The 18,330-nt window shown below is 50.4% G+C and overlaps 1 protein-coding gene across 1 annotated transcript in view; it reads right to left on the bottom strand.

Annotated features, from left to right (window-relative positions):
• The window catches only part of PDPK1 (3-phosphoinositide dependent protein kinase 1), a 71,788-nt gene that overhangs the window by 32,853 nt on the left and 20,605 nt on the right, over nucleotides 1-18,330 (bottom strand). The window contains exons 2-6 of the mRNA XM_019719724.2: nucleotides 13,128-13,394; nucleotides 10,067-10,109; nucleotides 9,666-9,803; nucleotides 4,400-4,544; nucleotides 3,568-3,665 (exon numbers count right to left, since the gene is read on the bottom strand). Of these exons, the coding sequence (XP_019575283.1) occupies nucleotides 3,568-3,665; nucleotides 4,400-4,544; nucleotides 9,666-9,803; nucleotides 10,067-10,109; nucleotides 13,128-13,394 (691 nt within the window). The remainder of the gene's footprint in view (nucleotides 1-3,567; nucleotides 3,666-4,399; nucleotides 4,545-9,665; nucleotides 9,804-10,066; nucleotides 10,110-13,127; nucleotides 13,395-18,330) is intronic.

The following is an 18,330-nucleotide window of genomic DNA, read 5'->3' as shown; positions in this document are numbered from 1 at the left end:
GAGGGAACTGTATCTGAATCCTGATCCAAGTAAACCACCACCAATAAAATTATGATGTGGAATTATGATTGGAAATTTAACACTATTTTGAAATATTAACCAATTACTGTTAATTTTCTATGTATAAAAGTGGTACAGTACTGCAGTTACTTTTTAAAAGACACTTTACATCTTAGTGATCAATACTAAAATATTTATAGGAAAAACAAATTGACGATGGCAGAAATCAGGTCACATGCGTGGTTTGAATTTTTAAAAAAGCAGGTGCGCTGTGTTTAAAAGAAAACCAACACTCCATGCATCGAAGCTGCAACTAAACAAATACAAATACTGAGACCAGAGTCAACTGTTTCTCGATGTAAGTTAAGAATTGTGTTTGGTGGTGTAAGAAAAGGGACTCGACTTTCTCCTCTACCATGTGGACTCTGCTTTTGTGGTGGAAGGAAATCGGTTCTGAAGGCAGCTCCTCCAGAAATGAGGTGGTGGTACGGTCCTGTCTGTGCTAGAATGGCGGCAAAGCAAATTACAAAGCAAAGGCACTGTGAGAGGGGCTTAGCACACCTAGAGGGGGCTTGATCCTGCTCTGAGAGAACGGACGACAGCGTCCAGAGGAGCCATGCAGAGAAGGTGTGGCTGGAGTAACAATGATTTCGGCTCCGAAGCCTCCCCTTCCATCTCCCCTCCAGCCACCCTCTCACCCCTCACCCCCGACCCACCCCTCTGTTTGGTTAGCGGAGCCTCCACACCTGGCTGCATACCAGCAAGGCCTGCATAGCTCAGGACACAGGTTCCCAGACACAAACCACAAATCTGAGCTTCCGGGACAAGCCGAGCTCCTCAGGCCTCTTGCAAAGAGGACAAAGGTCAGAGACACAGTACAGACAAGGGGCTTGGTCCACATGCTTCAGCTGTCCTCACCCGGACATGTCTGGGGGACCCTTGGGAAAGGTAAGAAGTCACAAGTCCTCTGTGCCAGAAAGTGCTTATTGATCCCACATGCCCTCAACGGCTGCCCTGCTGTTTCCCATCCCTGCCCATGACAGACATGGGGTGACTCTACCCCAACAGGCAGCAGTGAGAGAGAGATGCAGGGCTCACCCCCTTCCAGGAGCAACCCGTGGGACAGAGGACTGTGAAGACAGACAACCTGCCTCCCGCTAGGAGGAAGGCAAGATGTACTCACTGCACAGCCAAGGAATCTGGGCTCCCACCCACACTTTCCTTCTGGAAGCTTTAAGATGCTTTTTTTTAAAAAGCTAATGAAGGAATAAATTCTAAGATTCTTAAGTACTTCAAGCAGAAAATGAAAGTCACTAAAATGAATCATTCACATAATTATGTATGTTTTTCCCTTTTCCTCTAGAAAGAAAGGAAAAAAAAAGCCAACTCATCTATATATACAAGCAAGTCTCCCTAGTTTACAACGAAGACTTTTAGCCTCCTGCTTCCAGAAAGAAAGAAAAGCAAATTTATTTCACCAATGCATTTAAATTCTTATGTTTTTTTCAATGGCTACAGGGCAATAGGACCAGCCTGTACCAAATACCAGCTTCTGAAGGAAATCTCAATGACGGAAGAAAGGCCAGGGCAGGGCCCGAGATGGGCAGCTACCAAGGCTGACAGGGTGCCCCACAGCAGAAGTCAAAACGAGGTGACAAGTAGCCTGACAAGAACATTTGGGGACGCGACGGATCCTGCTTGGTTCACCTGTCGTGGACAATGCTATAGTTATGCGTCCATAAAAATATGATCACCAGCCAATAAAATGTTACTATGCAACAGGCATGCGTCTAACAGATCAAGGTTTGGGGGCATCTCCCAAGTGCCCGCAGGACGTGCCAGCTTTACGTATCTCCAGGCGGGAAGCGGCTCATCCTCTGACACCCCCAGTGAGAAGGAAGGAAAGGATTTCCGCAAAAGGCAGCCACGTGGTGCCAGGACAAAAGCAGAAATAAGAGCATCTTCCTTGATGGCAGGTTTTGTTTTAGCCCCAGAGGGTGGTGCTTCAGGATTCTCGGAAGTCCCCACGTCCAAGATGCTGTTGTGGTGACTCAGTGAGTGTCTGCGCAGAGATTAAAGCACTAACTGATAGAATCTTCACAAGAAACCTATGTTTGAAAACACAGGGCTGGAATAATACCCGGAAAGGAAAGATAGGGCACCCTGCAGAAGGGAACCCACAGAAGCCCAGCCAGGTGCGCTGGGCACCTTCCAACAGCACAGATTTGCAGCTCTGCCCACGTGTGGCTGGCACAGGGGGGGACCCAGGTGTCAGCACAGTGGCCGCCCAGTGTGCTGTGGATAATCGGCTGCAGTCCCAGCCCACGGCCGAGAAGGCCAGTGGCCGAGCTAGAGGGCTTTCTGAAGAGCCAAGCTCCTTCCCGCCACTGTGCAGGGCTCAGTTTCTAGCTGGAGTGAAGTGGGAGCTTCTGGCTGAATCTTCCTTCCACCAACACACCCTGCATTCACACCCAGCGTATCTGTTTCCCCAGCACTTGCCATGAAGGTCCTTCTCCCGTGGAAGAGACACGCGTGCAGTGCATGGAGGGCCCTGCGACAGCCTCTCAAGTCAGGGCGGCTGACAGTCACACTTGTCCCAAGACCCAAAGTTCATTTGCAAGGTCACTTATTAACTCACGATGGCCTTCCGCTTCCCTCTAACCTCACCATAAAGGGCTTTATCTTCTCTCTATCCCAACACTTGAAAACAGTTTTCAGAAGTAAAACTGCCATTCTTTCTACTCGCAGAGTTTATGATTTCCACCCATTAAACATCTGAAGGGCAGTGACAGCCCCTGCCAAGATGATCCCCGGCTAGCTACGACAAAGACACCCAGGGCACTCTTCCGGCCCAAGTGGACAGCCAGCAACCTCCCCTCAGGTGATGGAGCTGTCACAAGACATAATCCAAAGGTAGGGCATCACCCTAGGCGAACAGTGACGAGGAGGGTTTGCAATTATAAACGTGCGCTTGACTAGCAGGTTAAAATCAGCCCCCGGTGTTCTGTGATTTTGTGAAATCTTGCTATTATGAGTGTGCCTGCGTCACCACTGCCAGCTGCACCCAGGAGATGGGAAGACAGACAGACGGCGGGCACCAGAATACAGGGACAATGCGTTCCCTCCCCTGGTTACAACCTGCAGTCAACAGGGAGAGCGGGGAGCTGACCCATGGAGCCCACGCCTTTGCATAGACCGGGTACAAATGTGGCACCCCAGCATCTCCCAGGAAGAAGACTAGGGAGGGCACGGGCTGGCGCTCACAAGGACCTGTGACAACATGCAGAAAGCGCCTGGTGACTCAAGGCCAGGCGGCCCAACCACAGGTGGCCTAGGAAGCCCCACCTTCCACCCACCCGACCAGGCACCCAATACCCAGGCCCTCACAGCGAGAGCCGCCTGGTGAGGCCAGGCCTTCCCCAGCAAAGGTTGGAGCATCTACTTTACAGTAATAACAGAGGTATTACAAACATGTCATGAACCACGACTACAAGGCGATTCACCATATGCTAAGAGGTTTCCATCCAAGCACGAAGCGGGGTCTATGGAAATAAAGCACTCACACACCTTGTTTACTCTCTGGGGATAACACTTTTGCTGTTCCAAAATCTGTGATCTGGATGTGCATATCTTCATTTAACAAAATGTTTTCTGGTTTCAGGTCCCTGTGAAAGCAGATTTTTTATATTTGAGAGAAAATATTTAGAACAGTAGTAACATTATTACTCTAAATTTTGCTAAAAACAAAATGAACTGGTCAATACTTATAATCTTTACAGACTAACAACCAAGAATGCAAGTCTTATACTGAACAAATATCAACAGCATACAATGGAGACATTCAAATTACATCACTTCAAAGCTGCACCTATTATTTTTAATACTTTTTACTGAAATACCAACTGTCATTTTCAATCCATAAAATAAAGAGCTTTTAGACCAATCGTGGGAATCATTTCACAATATATGTAAATCGAACTATAATGCTGTACCCCTTAAACTTATAGTGATGTATGTCAATTATTTCTCACTAAAACTGGAAAAAATGTTAAAATGGTAAATTTTACATTTTACCACAACTTTGAAAAATCAATAAAAAAGAGCTTATTTGAATACTTTCCATTTGACTTTTATCAGAAAGTCATGGAAAACGAGACCAGAAGTACACACAAAAGCTCCAAGTGACAAAATAAAAGCAGCTGTCAAGATGGGTAGGAAAACTGTTAGCCAGGCAAAAAAGACATCGGAGCCGTTTTATGTTATAGGTGAAGGTCCACGAGGCTCTCAGGATCAGGGTGACGTGAACGCTTTCTTCTCAGTTCTCCCATCAGACATCCACCCTCCGTTAACTCCCCAGAGCTGCCCAGGCCTGTGGGCAGAGCCGAGCCCCGCGCGGTACCTGTGGATGATGCCCCGGCCGTGCAGGTACTCTAGAGCAGACACCATCTCGGCCGTGTAAAATCGGGTGCACGTCTCATCGAATGAACCGATTTTGCGAATGTATTTAAGCAGTTCTCCATTTTTGGCATAACTAAGGCCAAAATCTAAATATTGCATAGTTAAGGAAGAATGCAAAAAGTCATTTTTTTAAACTAACCTGAACAACCTAATAGGAATTTTTTAAGTTCATGAAAACTGAAGGTACCTGTGGCCCGAGACTGCTGCCCCTCTTCAAGTCAGACCTGTGGCCAATGGGAATCCCAGGCCCCAGGTCCAGGGCAAGGCCCTGGGTGGCTTTCTCGCCAAGAACACAGCGACAGAAACCTCTCAGCCCAACTGCCCCTCTGGACCTCACTGGTCCCAGAAGGCACCTGTGGCCCCAGTGAAGGGAAGTGCTAGAGATGGTGGTCAAATGCCTCTTCGGAGGCTTCAGCCAAGGTGTGTGTGCGTGTGTGTGTGTGCATACAGGGGGTGTGGAGTAGGGAGCACCCCGCCATAATCCAGTCTCCACACCAGCACAACACGCACACATTTACTGAGCACCAGCTGCGTTCTACATGCTGTGCTAAGAGTCAATTCATTTAAAGGTTTCTCAGAGGAATGCTCCTTTCCAAGTGCAAAGTGACAAGTTTTGTAAGAGAAATGCCATTTTATTCACTTCTTGGTTCACTCTATTTATTGGGCACCCACTGGGGAGACACTCGCGGAACATGGTCGTCTTTCCCTTGGACACCACAGCAGAGATTTGTTTTCTTTCTAGTCTCCCTTTTCCAAATAGGACTGAAGGTTACAAAAGTAAGTGGATCCCACATAACTGCTTCCTCCTAGAAGCACCAAACATCTGCGCCTATTAATGCAAATCTACAGGTCACTTGCTGTTCCCTGGCAGCCAGAGACGTGGGGACCCACGTCTTCACCTGCCCTGAGCAGCATCTCTGAGGGTGGGAAGGTGTGGTCCGTGCTCAGGGTGTTTCGTCCAGCTTCTGTTTGCCAAGGCACTGCCATCTGCCACCACGGAAGGAATCTGAAGCTGCAGTACCGTGAGGACAAGCTCGGGAGGAAGGGACCAGCCACCAGGGCTGCCCAAACCTGCCCTGGGTCCAGCCCCACCTATGGCCACCCAAGCCCTTCCAACTAGGATATGTGACAGGAGCCTGAAGCAAAACGCAAACCTGACTCCTAGGGAATGCAAAGGGTCTGGGCCAGCCCTCTTCCCACCTTGCCCGGCTCTGTCCCCTCCCTAGGGAAGGCTGCAGACTCTGGCCCGCCTGACCCCAAGCAGGTGCTCAGTGCTGCCTGGGCAAGTGGCCCCCCCGGACTAGCCAAGGAGCCTCACCAGTTAGGAACATCTTCTCCCAGGAGCCTGCAGCCCAGAGACTCAGCACAGCGCCTCTTCCTGTTTCACAGGTTCTGCCCTTTATCTGACCGTTCCCTGAGTTCCTATTTCCTGTGTGAGGGACACTTCTAGTTCTCTACTCGGCTGTGGAGCTAAGATGATTGACAGGTTTTGAACACAACAGATGCAGAGGTTAAGGATCACAGCTCCAGGCCTGTGTTCCCTCCAACCACACACATTCCTCATCCTCCAGAAGCACTTTTTCAGGCCTCCTTGGTCCATTTCCCATCAAACATTTCTACTTCCCTCAGCACAGCCGACGCCCCAGGACTCCGAGGCGGCAGTTCTAGTGGATGGCATGGGCACATTCCCAGGAGGATGAGCACGGATTAGACCTATGGCAGAACCTGGTGAACCCAAAGCCTGCACTTTGCAGAGGAACCTGGCCCAGAGAGGTTAAGCAACTCACTCAAGGTCACAAAGCCAAGGGGAGACAGGATTGGAGCCCAGCCTCCTGAGGCCTAGTGCACTGCTCCTGTCCCCAAGCTGCAAGAGGGGACACACAAGGATGAGTAGGTGGTGGGTAGAAGAAGAATGCAGGTTAGCCAAGCAACAGACTCTGAAACCACTCAGCCCTCATCCCTGCAGAAGGGAAAGACACTCCTGCTGCCCCCGCTGGTTCCAGTGCTCAGCCCAGCGCTGCAGCCTGGGAGGGAGGGTGGGCTTGCGCTCAGGGGTCTCTTGGAGCTCGGCTCCGTCTCCTGGGAGCCGGGCCTCAGTCTTGTCAAGCTGAACCTCCAGAGGGCAGAGAAGCTGCCAGTGCCCAGGGCCCCGCATGGACCCACCGCCAGTTTCCAAGCTGCCACGGGGTGTCCCCGGGCTCTGCCTCACCTGTTCTGAGGGGGTTTTACACCTGCCGTTGCTCCAGTCTCTCCCCAACATGTAAGTTATGGCTAAAGTGAGGGTGGTATGATACAGGGGTGTTCTTTAGGCAGAGAGTTTCCTTTCCTTTCTCTCTCAATACAATGTATACTACTAAGCATTTCAAGCGGGGCACAAGTCCCCAGGTTCACTCCTGTCGGAGGTAAAAAGCAAGCCCTCACAGCCTTCACAGGCATTGGAATTTGTTGTAAAATGGAAGAGCAACAGTTACCATTGGGCAAAAGCCTGTAGTCCCCTCCCCTGCAGTGCTCTGGCCAACCCCGTCTGAAATCAGCTCCCTCATCTGGACTGAGCCACCTGGTCTCACCACACGGAACCTCAGGGGAAGCAGCCACGTGCGTGCAGTCTGCCGGAGCGCCCCAACCAACACGACGCCCTGTCCCACGGGCCCTGCAGGAAGTCCAGGCCTCCGGACTATCTGGCAGCCAGAGACCCCACAGACTTGAGGAGGAACAGTCAGGTGGGTCCCGAGGAGCATGAGCAGCGAGGATGGGGGGTCAAGGTGGCCTCTGAGGAGAGACACAGAACAGACGTGAAGAGGCCCCTTCAATGTCCTCAGGAGGCCACTGACGGCTGCTGCATGAGCATGACAGCAGAAGGTGGGGACACGGGGATGCTGGGGCCAGGGGGAGAGGTAAACATACTATAACACCTAAAACACACCAACAAGGCGTCCCCCTCCCACCCCACATGCCCTTGGCTACCAGGCCACTTTACTCTCCCCTGTATAGTGAATCCACTGGGAAGAACCTGCCCCGGGCGCTGTCTGCACTTCCTCGCTCCGCTGTCTTGAACCCTCTTCCCACCTCCAAACTGCCACGGGGGCCAATCCACAGATCAGGCCCAGGCCCGCGTACCTGACCACTCGGCAGCATCCTCCATCACAAACCATCTGGCTCCTTGGCCCCCCCCCGTGTCTGTCTTCTCAACTCACTGGCCACAACCCCCCTCTACCCTCAGCTGCCTTGAAGGATCCCTTCTAAGCATCAGTCTGCATGCGGGGATGAGCCGGGCTCAGGCCTCCAACCTCGGCCCCTGCGGAGCGCCCCCCAGTGGCTGGCCAGGCCACGGACACCTCCCTGGCTCCTTCCTGAGCTCTGCTAGCAGCAAGCACTGTGGATGCAGCAAATGCCAGCCCGACAGCCACTCCCAGCCTGGCCTCCCCGGTCTCTTCGGCGCAGTTACAGCACCGCTGTGCACCCGGGCTCTCAGCTCCACACCTGGCAGCCACGCGACTCCTCTCCCTCGCGCATTCACTTACCGCAGCAGCAGAGCAAACAGCTGCGCTGACCGAGTCCCTCCCAGGCTCCCCACCACACGTAGGAGAAAATCCCAAATTCTTGCCCGGCCTCAGAGGGTCGAGGAGCTGCCCCCACCCAGCCTTTTCGCTCCACCCACCCATCTGCACACCTGTTTTCAATGGGTCCTGGTCTCTGCCCGATGTCACCAATTCAGGCCACCAAGCTAAAAGAGTGGCACGTTCCAATACTCCCTTACCTGGCCTTGCTACTCGTGGCCCCTCAGAGTCCATTACACAGGTACCAATCACCTGTGCTCCCTGTCTCCTTTACGGAAATGTAAGCTCCACACGGGAGAGCCAGTCACCTTATCCACCAGCACATTCCCATCGCCTGGCAATCAGCAAGGACTTCTCAGAAAACAAAAGAGCAAATTCAGCTGACAAAGCCAGAAAGTGGTGTTTAGGGGCAATAGGACTGAGCAGAGTTTTAACCCTGAAGAACCTGTGTGTACGGAGGAGAGAGGGAGGGAAGGGGAAGCTTGAACTAGTGCGGATGGGGACGGGGGAGCCGAACCCTCAAGATACGGGACCAGCTTTGCTTACGGTGGGTGAGGGGAGGGGGCTCTGGAAACCGTGTGGACAGGAGGAAAAGGCAGACGCAAAGACTGAGGCTTAAGCCTGAACGAGCTGGGAACCAACTCCATCTGACAGTCCAACCACTGCCGCTCGAGCGGAAGCCAAGAGCAGCGAGGCCAGTCACTGGGCAAACAGTGGCTGAGGAAGTCCTGGTTCAGAAGAACAACTGCAGGCAGGCAAGCGCTGAGGAGTGAGGAGGAAGTGGGCCTGGCTGCACGACGGCAGGCCCGCAGATGAGCTGCGCGGCCCCCTGACTGCCACGGAGCCCTGCCTCCCTGAACCCTAAGCAAACGTAAGGGGAAAGAGTTCTGCAGGACTTAGAGGAGAAGTCAGGGAGCATGAGATGCCCTGAAATAAAGCAAGGAATCAGTGGGTGTGACATCTCTGCTGGAGAAGCACAGCCCCGGAGAGCCAGACGCCCTGCGTGATCAGAGATACCCATGGGCAGAGAGAGCAGACTCCAGAGTGGTGCCACAGGGGACGGGGACGGGGAGGAGGGAGGCTGCAGGGCCCCAGGGAGGGGCTGTCTCTGGGAGGACAGCATCCTGGGTCAGGCAGAAAGGGCGCGAGCTCCTGTGGGTCATTCCTCACCTGTGGGACTTCTCCCCTGGGGGCTGAGCCGGGGAAAGATGTCCCTTCCAACCCAACACCCACACGCCTGGGCCAAAGAGGGCAGAGAGGTGCCCACCTCAGGAGCCCAGGTGCTCGAGATCATCCTTCCTCTAACTTTAAGCACAGGACTTGACACCTGATAGATACTCCACGCACGATGCTTAGAGGAATGAGGGAAGCCTCTGAATAAAGCCTCTGAATAAAGCAACCACGGGGTTACAATAACAATCCTTTAGATACAATGCTGACAAATAAGAAACCCCTCCAAAATCTCTGTGATGATCTCCCTCGAAGTCACCCCAGGGGTCCCACACCGTAAATTCCTCTGTGTTTAAAACATGCTGCCCCTTTCCTGGACAGGAAAGGGGCTCCTTGTGAAAACAAACAATGGTGTCACAATTCCAAAATGATTAGAGGTCACTGTGTGATTTCAGAACGCTTTGACTGTTCAAAGGATACACAGCTTTTCATCATCCTGAAACGTGAAGTAAAGTTTAACAAAGAAGGGGTGATCCAGGCGTGACATCACATCTCTCTCTCTGGTTACATACGGGACCTTGTGCTCTTTGATAATGTGACGTTTCTCTAGAATTTTAACTTAAGGTAAGAGAGAAGTGAGTTACCACAATTGGAAACAGTGAGAAAATACGAAGGACACAACTCATAAAAGTAACTGGTACACATGAAAGGTTTTCACGAAACGCAACCACCAGCTTCATGGTCTCTAAGACAGACCACCGGCGCCCATCCCGTGAGATCGGCGCAGAAACCCCCAGGCTCCGGGCAGCCGGGCGGACGGTACGTGCCCAGAGCTGTACTGTCCCTGCATCCCAGACACAGCTCGCTGAGTTAGTACTTACTAGCATATTCCCTTGAGGTTGCCAGTTCTCGGGCCAGGACAACCTGGTTTGGGAAGAAAAGGGGAAAGAGAAGAGAAAAAACACCCAATGTAACCAGGGCACTGAGTCTCACAAGTCACCCAGGCTACCCCGCCCCCACTGTGAAATTACATTGAAATATTTCTGGCCCTGTGCTACCTAATACAGCTGAATGTCAATGACTAAGTTAACGTATTCTAACGGTTCACAGCAAACACATATATCTCTCGACTATTTCCAGGAAGTTCTTCAGCTGCCAACAGTCCCCACTGTGCAGTGAAATAGACACGCGGCACGTGCAGACCAGCGTTACCCTCACAAACCGTAGGAAGAAGCAGCAAATAAAACCTTCCCAAGTGGGGACTGGGAATTGCTTCAAAAAATAACTTTATGTGTTCATTGCAAAGAGCCACCCAGAATTTGGGCTTTTCCAAATAATTGTTCCCATGCATTTCACTTGATACTGTCAGGCAGCTTAAATACCACCCCTGCTCAAGGGCCTGGGAGATGAAATGACACATGGCCTGCTTAAGGACAGTGCCTGCTGGGAGGCCTGCGCCCTCACAGGACACAGGCACACTCCTGGCCCTGTCCTCTCTGTGGCTCACCTGAGTCTGGTGCTCAAACTTCACTTGCGAGGCAGAGCATCTGGGGGGCCTCACAGAACATGGGAAAGGCTTTTCTACACAAGCAAACCCTGGGCGCAACCTAAGCACCAACTTCCAAATGCCTGATGAGCCCACCCTGGGCAGCCCCCACCACCGCCAGCTGGTACCAAACGCCTCTCCTAAGACATCTGCAGGGGGATGGCCCAAGGACCAGAGAACAGATGAAAACCTGCCCGACTCCTGGGGAAACCCCAGAGCACCGCAGGCTGTGTTCATCCTGCCCGAGTATGAGTTAATCCTGCCACAGAATTCTTTTCCAGACTTACCAGAAGCGATCCTGGAAAAGCACTGTATGAAACGCCCTGCAGTCATCAAGAATGAGGCTGGACTGTATGAACTCAAGTGGAAAGTGAGATCGCAAAGATCTTTCCAGAGGAATGGACCTGTGTGGACTGTGGAAGGTGCTAGGGAGGGAGGAGGAGGGAGGGAGGGAGGGACTTCCCTTCTCTAGGTTAGGTGTTTATGCAATGTTACATTTCTTCACAGGAGCACACACTAACTAAGTAAGCAGAAAGAATACTTAATATTTAACGGAATCCTTTCTGAAGAAGATGGTTATGTCATCTTTCTGTTGTGTGAATTCAGCATTTCATGTGCAGGTTTCCTTATGGGCGCAGGGCAGGGAGGGCCCCTCTTCCACCAAAAAAGGCATGATGCACCCCTCCACGCCACCCAGGCTGATGGCAGGGCTCATCTGGATATCACGATCATCCTCAGGGAGCCGGGTGGCAGCAGACCCGCCTCCCTAAGCTCCAGCACCAGGCTCTGCCCAGTGAAGACCAGCCCAGCCTGGGCACTGCTGCTTGTCCTAATTGTAAGTAGTCTCTATTTTAGGTGTGGTGAGAAAGACCTGAGGGAAGCACATATAACTTAAGACCCGGGACTGCGGGATTCCATGAAGCACCAGAAAGAATCCTCCAATTCACGGTACTTCCCAGCACAGGGACGCTGGGAAGAGTCAAGGCTGGGGCTTCTCACCATCAGAAGCATGTCACCCAGATGGACAGTGCCTACTGATACCCACTGTGCAAAGCCAGGGACATGGGGGAAGTTCACAAACAAGCCCTCATTTTCCAGTCAAGATAAATGTCCAGTGAAGTGAAGCTGAGAAAGGAGAGCAATCTTCCTCTTTTACTGGACCGTGGTAGGTAACGCAGAACACCAAGGTTCTCTACAAAACAGTTTTTTTCCTATAAAGATCTGTGAGTATCAGAAGGACTGGGGACTAGCCTCATAATTGAAGGTTTTTATCCCCAGGGCACAATTCTTTAATAATTTAAACAAAAACTGCCAATTAAAAAAAATCTAAATGAAAAGTGTAAGGGGAACAAACGTTAACATTCATTAAAACAATGTTGGGAACATGGCTGAGCTATATTTCATGTCCTTCTTTGCGCTTTGAAATATTTCATAAATGTCAAGAGAGGAAAGGAGAACGAATTTCACATAAGGTGTCTTCACAAGAGCCAGGCGAGGAAGACTTGTCAGGAGGAACGCGGCAGGTCTTAGGGGGCCTGCAGCGCCCCCCTGGCGTGTCCACAGCGCGCGCTGGGCGCGGCTGGTCCCGGCTTGGAGACCACGGTGGCAAAGAGCAGTCTTTTTATTAAGGCACGCCAGCTGGGGAGCAGGCCCCGGGCCCCGGCAGAGCACGTGGGGCTGCCACCTCAACAAAGGGGCTTCTGTGAACCTTCGTGTCTTTGCTTTAAGAGGAAAAATACTACAGAACTGATACAACTCGCTCCGGTAGCAAAAAGAGTTACCCCGAGTGTGACTTGAAGCGCTGTGACAACATTTGTTTATGAAACTGAGGCTGCAAGAACCTGGAGCCCAGCGGGTCTTAGGCTATAACAGTGCAGCAAGGGTCAAGGGTGTACTGTTATACGTAGATACATATATTTAATTAATAACATGTGGACAGCTAGTTTTGAATTAAAAAAAAGGAAAAAATAAAAATAACAGGGAAATAATAAAGATTGTCAAATGTCTTCCCAAACCTCTGAAGAGTTTCTAACTTGCAATCTAAGGAACAGAAAAACTGCCCAGGGCCTTGCCCTGGGGCCCAAGGCCATGGATGTAACGTGCTGATACCTGATTAGATTAAAACGAACTGCATTTTTCCAAAAGTAAAAACTAAGATCAAGAGATGCTTTTTAAAGCTTTCATGTACAAAATCATAGCTGACATATTTTGGCCACTTGATCTGCTTGGTGGTAGCAGCCCCCAGTCACCTTCACCACAGGACAGACCCCCAGCCTGAGACCCTCCTCTGGGGAAGAACAGCACCCGGGCAGCCGGGTCTCCCAGCGCCGAGCCTGGAAGTTCAGCCTATCCAAGGAAAACCCACTCCTTCAACAGCAGCAGCAGCAGGTACTCACTGTTGAGAAAGAGCCTTCACCGAGAATCTTCCCAAATTTGAAGTCTTCAGGCCGTTTCTTCCGAGGCTGTGGCGGTGGCTGTGTGGTGTGCTGCAGCGAGGTGGCACTGGGCCGGGGCTCCGTCGCGGTGCTGTCCATGGTGGGGCCCTGCCTGCTACCACCGCTGGGGACGCCAGGGGCCGCGCTGGACTCAGTCTGGGGCCTCACCATTGATGGGGATGGGCAGGAACATAACACCACACTGGACTGAATAGGAACGGCGTCATACTGGTGGGCAAGAGGAGAAAGGTAAGACTCAAGCTGCGCCCGCTTCCTGTGAAACACATGAAGTGAAGTGCTGACATGTGGACATGCACATGCCAAGTACAGGGCAGGCCATGTGACATTCTGCCGCACGGTTCAGGCTGCTGCCCGCTCTCCCAAATCCCTTCTCAGCTGGGCCTGCCCACAGACCCCACGGCCCAGCACTTACCTGCTGTCCTCCCCCTCTCTCAGCACTGCGTGAGTCTCAAAGCCCCTGCCACCCAACGGTCTTTCCGTCATTGCCCAGACGACCCTCAGTGGAAGCCGGTCTGAACCCCGTGACCATGGGGTCTCTCGTTCCAGAAGCCCTCGCCCTGCTCACCCACCCAGGGCTCATACAAGACAGGACATGCAGGAAGGCACTCAATTAGGGCTTGAACAAACAGACTGGCTTGAGACTACATCCCACAGCTAAACAGAATTGTAACCCGGCAGCCCGGGAACACAGAAGTATAACTTAATGGAAAGAAGAGTCCAAGAATTGCCAACTGCACGTAAAAATTTCAGTTTATAAAAAAAAATAAGCTTCTCAAAAATAACTGTAGTGGAATTGGTTAACAATTTGGAAAATAACTGATTTAGAATCAACCTGAGCCCTACATACCAAATTAAAGAATTGTTTTTAAACTATTTAAACAAATTCAAAATTTTAATTTAAAAAATTATTCAATGCCATCCCTATTAAAATCCCAACAGGCTTCTTTGCAGAAATTGACAAGCTGGGGGTGGCCGTTTAGCTCAGTTGGTTAGAGCGCGGTGCTGATAACAACACCAAGATTGCTGGTTCGATCCCCACATGGGCCACTGTGAGCGGCACCCTCCTTAAAAAAAAAAAAAAAGCGAGAAAGACATTAATTCACAAGCTGATCCTAAAATTCATATGGAAAGTCAAGGGAACCAGAATAGCCAAAACAATCTCAGATAAAGAACAAAGTTGGAGGACTCAACATTTCCAGATTTAAAACCTGACAAAAAATCCCTTAGTAATCAAGACAGTTTGGTACCAGCAGAAGGACAGACACAGAGATGACTAGAACAGAGTCCTGAAATAAACCCACACATCAACCAACTATGGCCCAACTGATTCTTGACAACGTTGCCAAAAACCTTCAATGGGAAAGAATAGTCTTTTAGACACACAGTGCCGGGATAACTGAATAACCACGCACAAAGGAAGGAAGTTGGATGCTTTTCCCATGTCAGATACAAACTTTAACGCAAATGGATCAAAGATCTACATCTAATATCTAAAACTATAAAACTCTTGGAGGAAAATAAGGGAGTAAATCTTCATAACCTTGGCAATGGTTACTTAGATATGAAACCAAAAGCACAAGCAACAACAATTAAAAAAACAGATCAAAGGGATTTCATCAAAATTAAAAACTTCTGTGCTTCAAAGGCACCATCAAGAAAGTGAAAAGACAACCCAGAGAGACGGAGAAAATATGTGCAAATCATATCTGCTAAAGGACTTGTAGCCAGACTATATAAGGAACTCTTACAACTCAATCCACACACACACACACACACACACACACACGATTAAAAAACAGGCAATGGATCCAAATAAACATTCCTCCAACAGAAATACAAATGGCCAATAAGCACACGAGAATACGCTCAGCATCCGCGGCCATTAGGAAATGCACATCAAAGCCACCGTGAGATTCTACTTCATCCCACTAGGGTGGCTGGAATCCAAAAGACAGACAATAACAAATGCTGGTGAGGATGTGGAGAAACTGGAACCCTCCGACACTGCTGCTGGGAAGGTAAAACGGTGCAGGTACTTTGGCAAACGGTCCGACAAGTTCCTCAAAAGGAAACAGGTACCACGTAACCCAGCAATTCCATTCCCAGGTGGAATACCCAAGAGGAATTATTCTTTGTACAAGAATGTTCACAGTGGCATTATTCATAGCAGCCAAAACGTAGCTAGAACCCATGTCCATGAACAGATAAATGGGTAAATAAAATGCAGTGTAGCCATACAATTGAGTATCATTCAGCCACAAAAGGAAGGAAGTAGTGGTACCTCCTGTAACACAGATGAACATGGAACACATGCTGCTACTAAGTGAAAACGGCCAGGCACAAAAGGCCACGTACTGTACGATCCCATTCACATGGAAGGTCCAGAACAGGCAAATCTATAGACAGAAAGTACATCCGCGGCTGCCAGGGGCCGGGGAGGGAGAGCGGGAGTCACTGCTTATGGGGCTGGGGTTTCTTTTTGGAATGAGGAGGATATTTTGCAATTGGATGGTGGTGATGTTTGTACAACCCTGTGAATATACTAAAAACCACTAAATTATACAGTTTATGGTACATGAATTACTGCAGTAATTTATATATAAGAACTCATTCAAATCTATAAATCCCCAAGACTTTTAATGAAGAAATGGACAAGGGATAGGCACCAAACTACTTCAGGCCACCAAGAGATGAAAACGTGCAGAACTCAAGAAGTTAAAGCAACCAGAGACGGCACGGGCCACTTTCAACCGTGGGGGGATGAACGGATAAGAACGATGACTAAATATGTTTCAATACAGAGACACCCGATGCTAGCAAGACGAGGATAAAGCAAGTGCACTCCTACAACCGCAGCTGGCACCACAAACCTGTGTTGCTGCTAAAATGTTTCTGGAAAGCAATTCGGTAATTAGTCAACAAAGCGACAACAAAACAGTTGTCAATGAGACACACGGAAATATTGAAGAAAAGTGGGCATAAATACAGTTAAAATTTAAGGAGGGCATTAAGAAAGGATTAGATAGCGCCAAAGTCAAATCGGAAATACAAAGAAGTTGTACCCACAACCATAAACAAACAATTTTCTAACTCCCACCCTGAAGGGTTCTCGCCGTGCCATCAGCAGACGACTGAAGAACAACACGAAATGAGCTCAGAGCGCCCAGACCGTTTCTAACAGCACTCCCCGTTAAAGGACCCAGGAGAGCACTTGACTCCACGTCTTGGAACAGAAGACAATCAAAACAGTCCAGGAATCCCATGCGGGGTCTGAAAAGGAGGTGCCTTCATAAGTTGTGACAGCAGGAAAGGGCAGGGAAGCTGACCTGAAGGGGCTGCCACTGGCCACGTTGTGCTGTAAACACTAAAAAGAGATCAGTAAGGACAGCTAATCAGAATAAACTGAAACTGGGAAAACTCAGCAGTCTGTGACAATACATACAGGTGACAAAAAGCATATCCATATTGTAACCTAAGAGCAGGTTGAATACAACTGGATGCTTAATTTTATAAATTTGCATAGCCAAGGGAGTGCAGCCATACAGAGCTGTTTCTTGTACTGTGTATATATTTGTTCATAAAGGATAGACAAAAAATGTCCTCTCTACACTTAAATAGGGAAGGGAGACACAGAAAACGACAAAGGCGCCAGGATCCAGCAGGAACTGCATCCAGAACAGGAAAGACGTGGGCACGCAGCAATCGACATGTGGGTATGCAGCGGGTGACACCTCAGCCACCACAAGAGAAGAGCTAACGGAGATACCCATCTTGAGATGCACAAAACATATAACAAAGTCAAAAACAAATCTAGACGGAACATCCTGTGAGCCGAGCACGGTGAGCCCAGAGGTGGAGAAGGGAGGGTGCAGCTGGCAGAACAGGCAGGTGCCTGGGCAGTGCCCACAGTGTCATATAATCCTCGGCTCCACATGGCAGGCTGGCTCAGGCAGGGTCACCCCAGAATACACATCCCGTCCCTGCTCCCAGCCCAGGAGCCATCACCAAGCGCTGGGGCTTCACCACGTCCAGGAGGAGGCGGCTTCTTTCACATCTGCTGAGATCGTTATAACTCCAGGCGAGGCATGAAAATGTGAAGGAATTAACCAGGCACACAGTATCAAGGAACTATTAGGCGAGTATGACGAATGACTGTAAAAAATATCTAAGAGAATCTGATGTTTAAAATGTGGCACCCAGTGGCAACATGACAGGGGTACAGGTCCTCTAGCCGGACTGGGAGCCCAAAGCCCACCATTTCTTTACAGAAAACTGCTGTGTCCTTGCACGCCCTATGGCTCGGCAGTAAGTCAGGTGTGCCTTACGTACTTCATAAACATTCCGTCTCACAAGAGGTACCAAGGGTTAGACCAAGCTCTGGGGTTCAGTCAGTACCTTAATAATTTTGAAATTCACACTCAAATTCAATTATTTCCCCAGATTAGCAGGAACTTTCCATCCTCAGGGGCAGAGGTAAGAGAGGGGGAAGAGGTCCCAGTCACCAGGCTGAGGCTCATCAAAACCCAAGATGGGGCGGCCGGATGGCTCAGTTGGTTAGAGCTTGAGCTCTCAACAAGGTTGCTGGTTCAATTCCCGCATGGGATGGTGGGCTGCACCCCTGCAACTAAAGACTGAAAATGGCGACTGGACTTGGAGCTGAGCTGTGCCCTCCACAACTAGATTGAAGGACGACTCGGAGCTGATGGGCCCTGGAGAAGCACACTGTTCCCTAATATTCCCCAATGGAAAAAAAAAAAAAAAAGAACCAAGATTAGGCCTGAACTATCCTCACCGCAAGGCCAGCTACCCTGCATTTGGGCTGTGCACACAGAGCATCTCACGGGATTCCCATACTTGGCCAAGGGGGGAAACGCTCCCTGGGCCTCCAGGTCATCCCGAGTGTAGACCCTCAGTCTAGACCCTCAGGCTCGGGACTGAAGAGCAGCAGGATGGAGGCACACGCGAGGGAGGGAAAGCAGAAGGAGCCAGCACTTCGCAGCACGGTCCTGGACACTACAGCGCGCCTTCGATCGACCGGGTCACATGCCCACTGGGCAGCGGCCATTGCCGCCTCACTGCCCCACCGGCTGGAAGAGCGGAGAGCACCACGTGTCCCTGTCGTGCCCTGCCCCCACCACAGCTG

Source organism: Rhinolophus sinicus, linkage group LG18 (assembly GCF_036562045.2).
Source record: "Rhinolophus sinicus isolate RSC01 linkage group LG18, ASM3656204v1, whole genome shotgun sequence".
NCBI lineage: Eukaryota > Metazoa > Chordata > Mammalia > Chiroptera > Rhinolophidae > Rhinolophus > Rhinolophus sinicus.
Note: the sequence above shows the minus strand (reverse complement) of the source record. Positions and strands in the feature narration are given on the sequence as shown.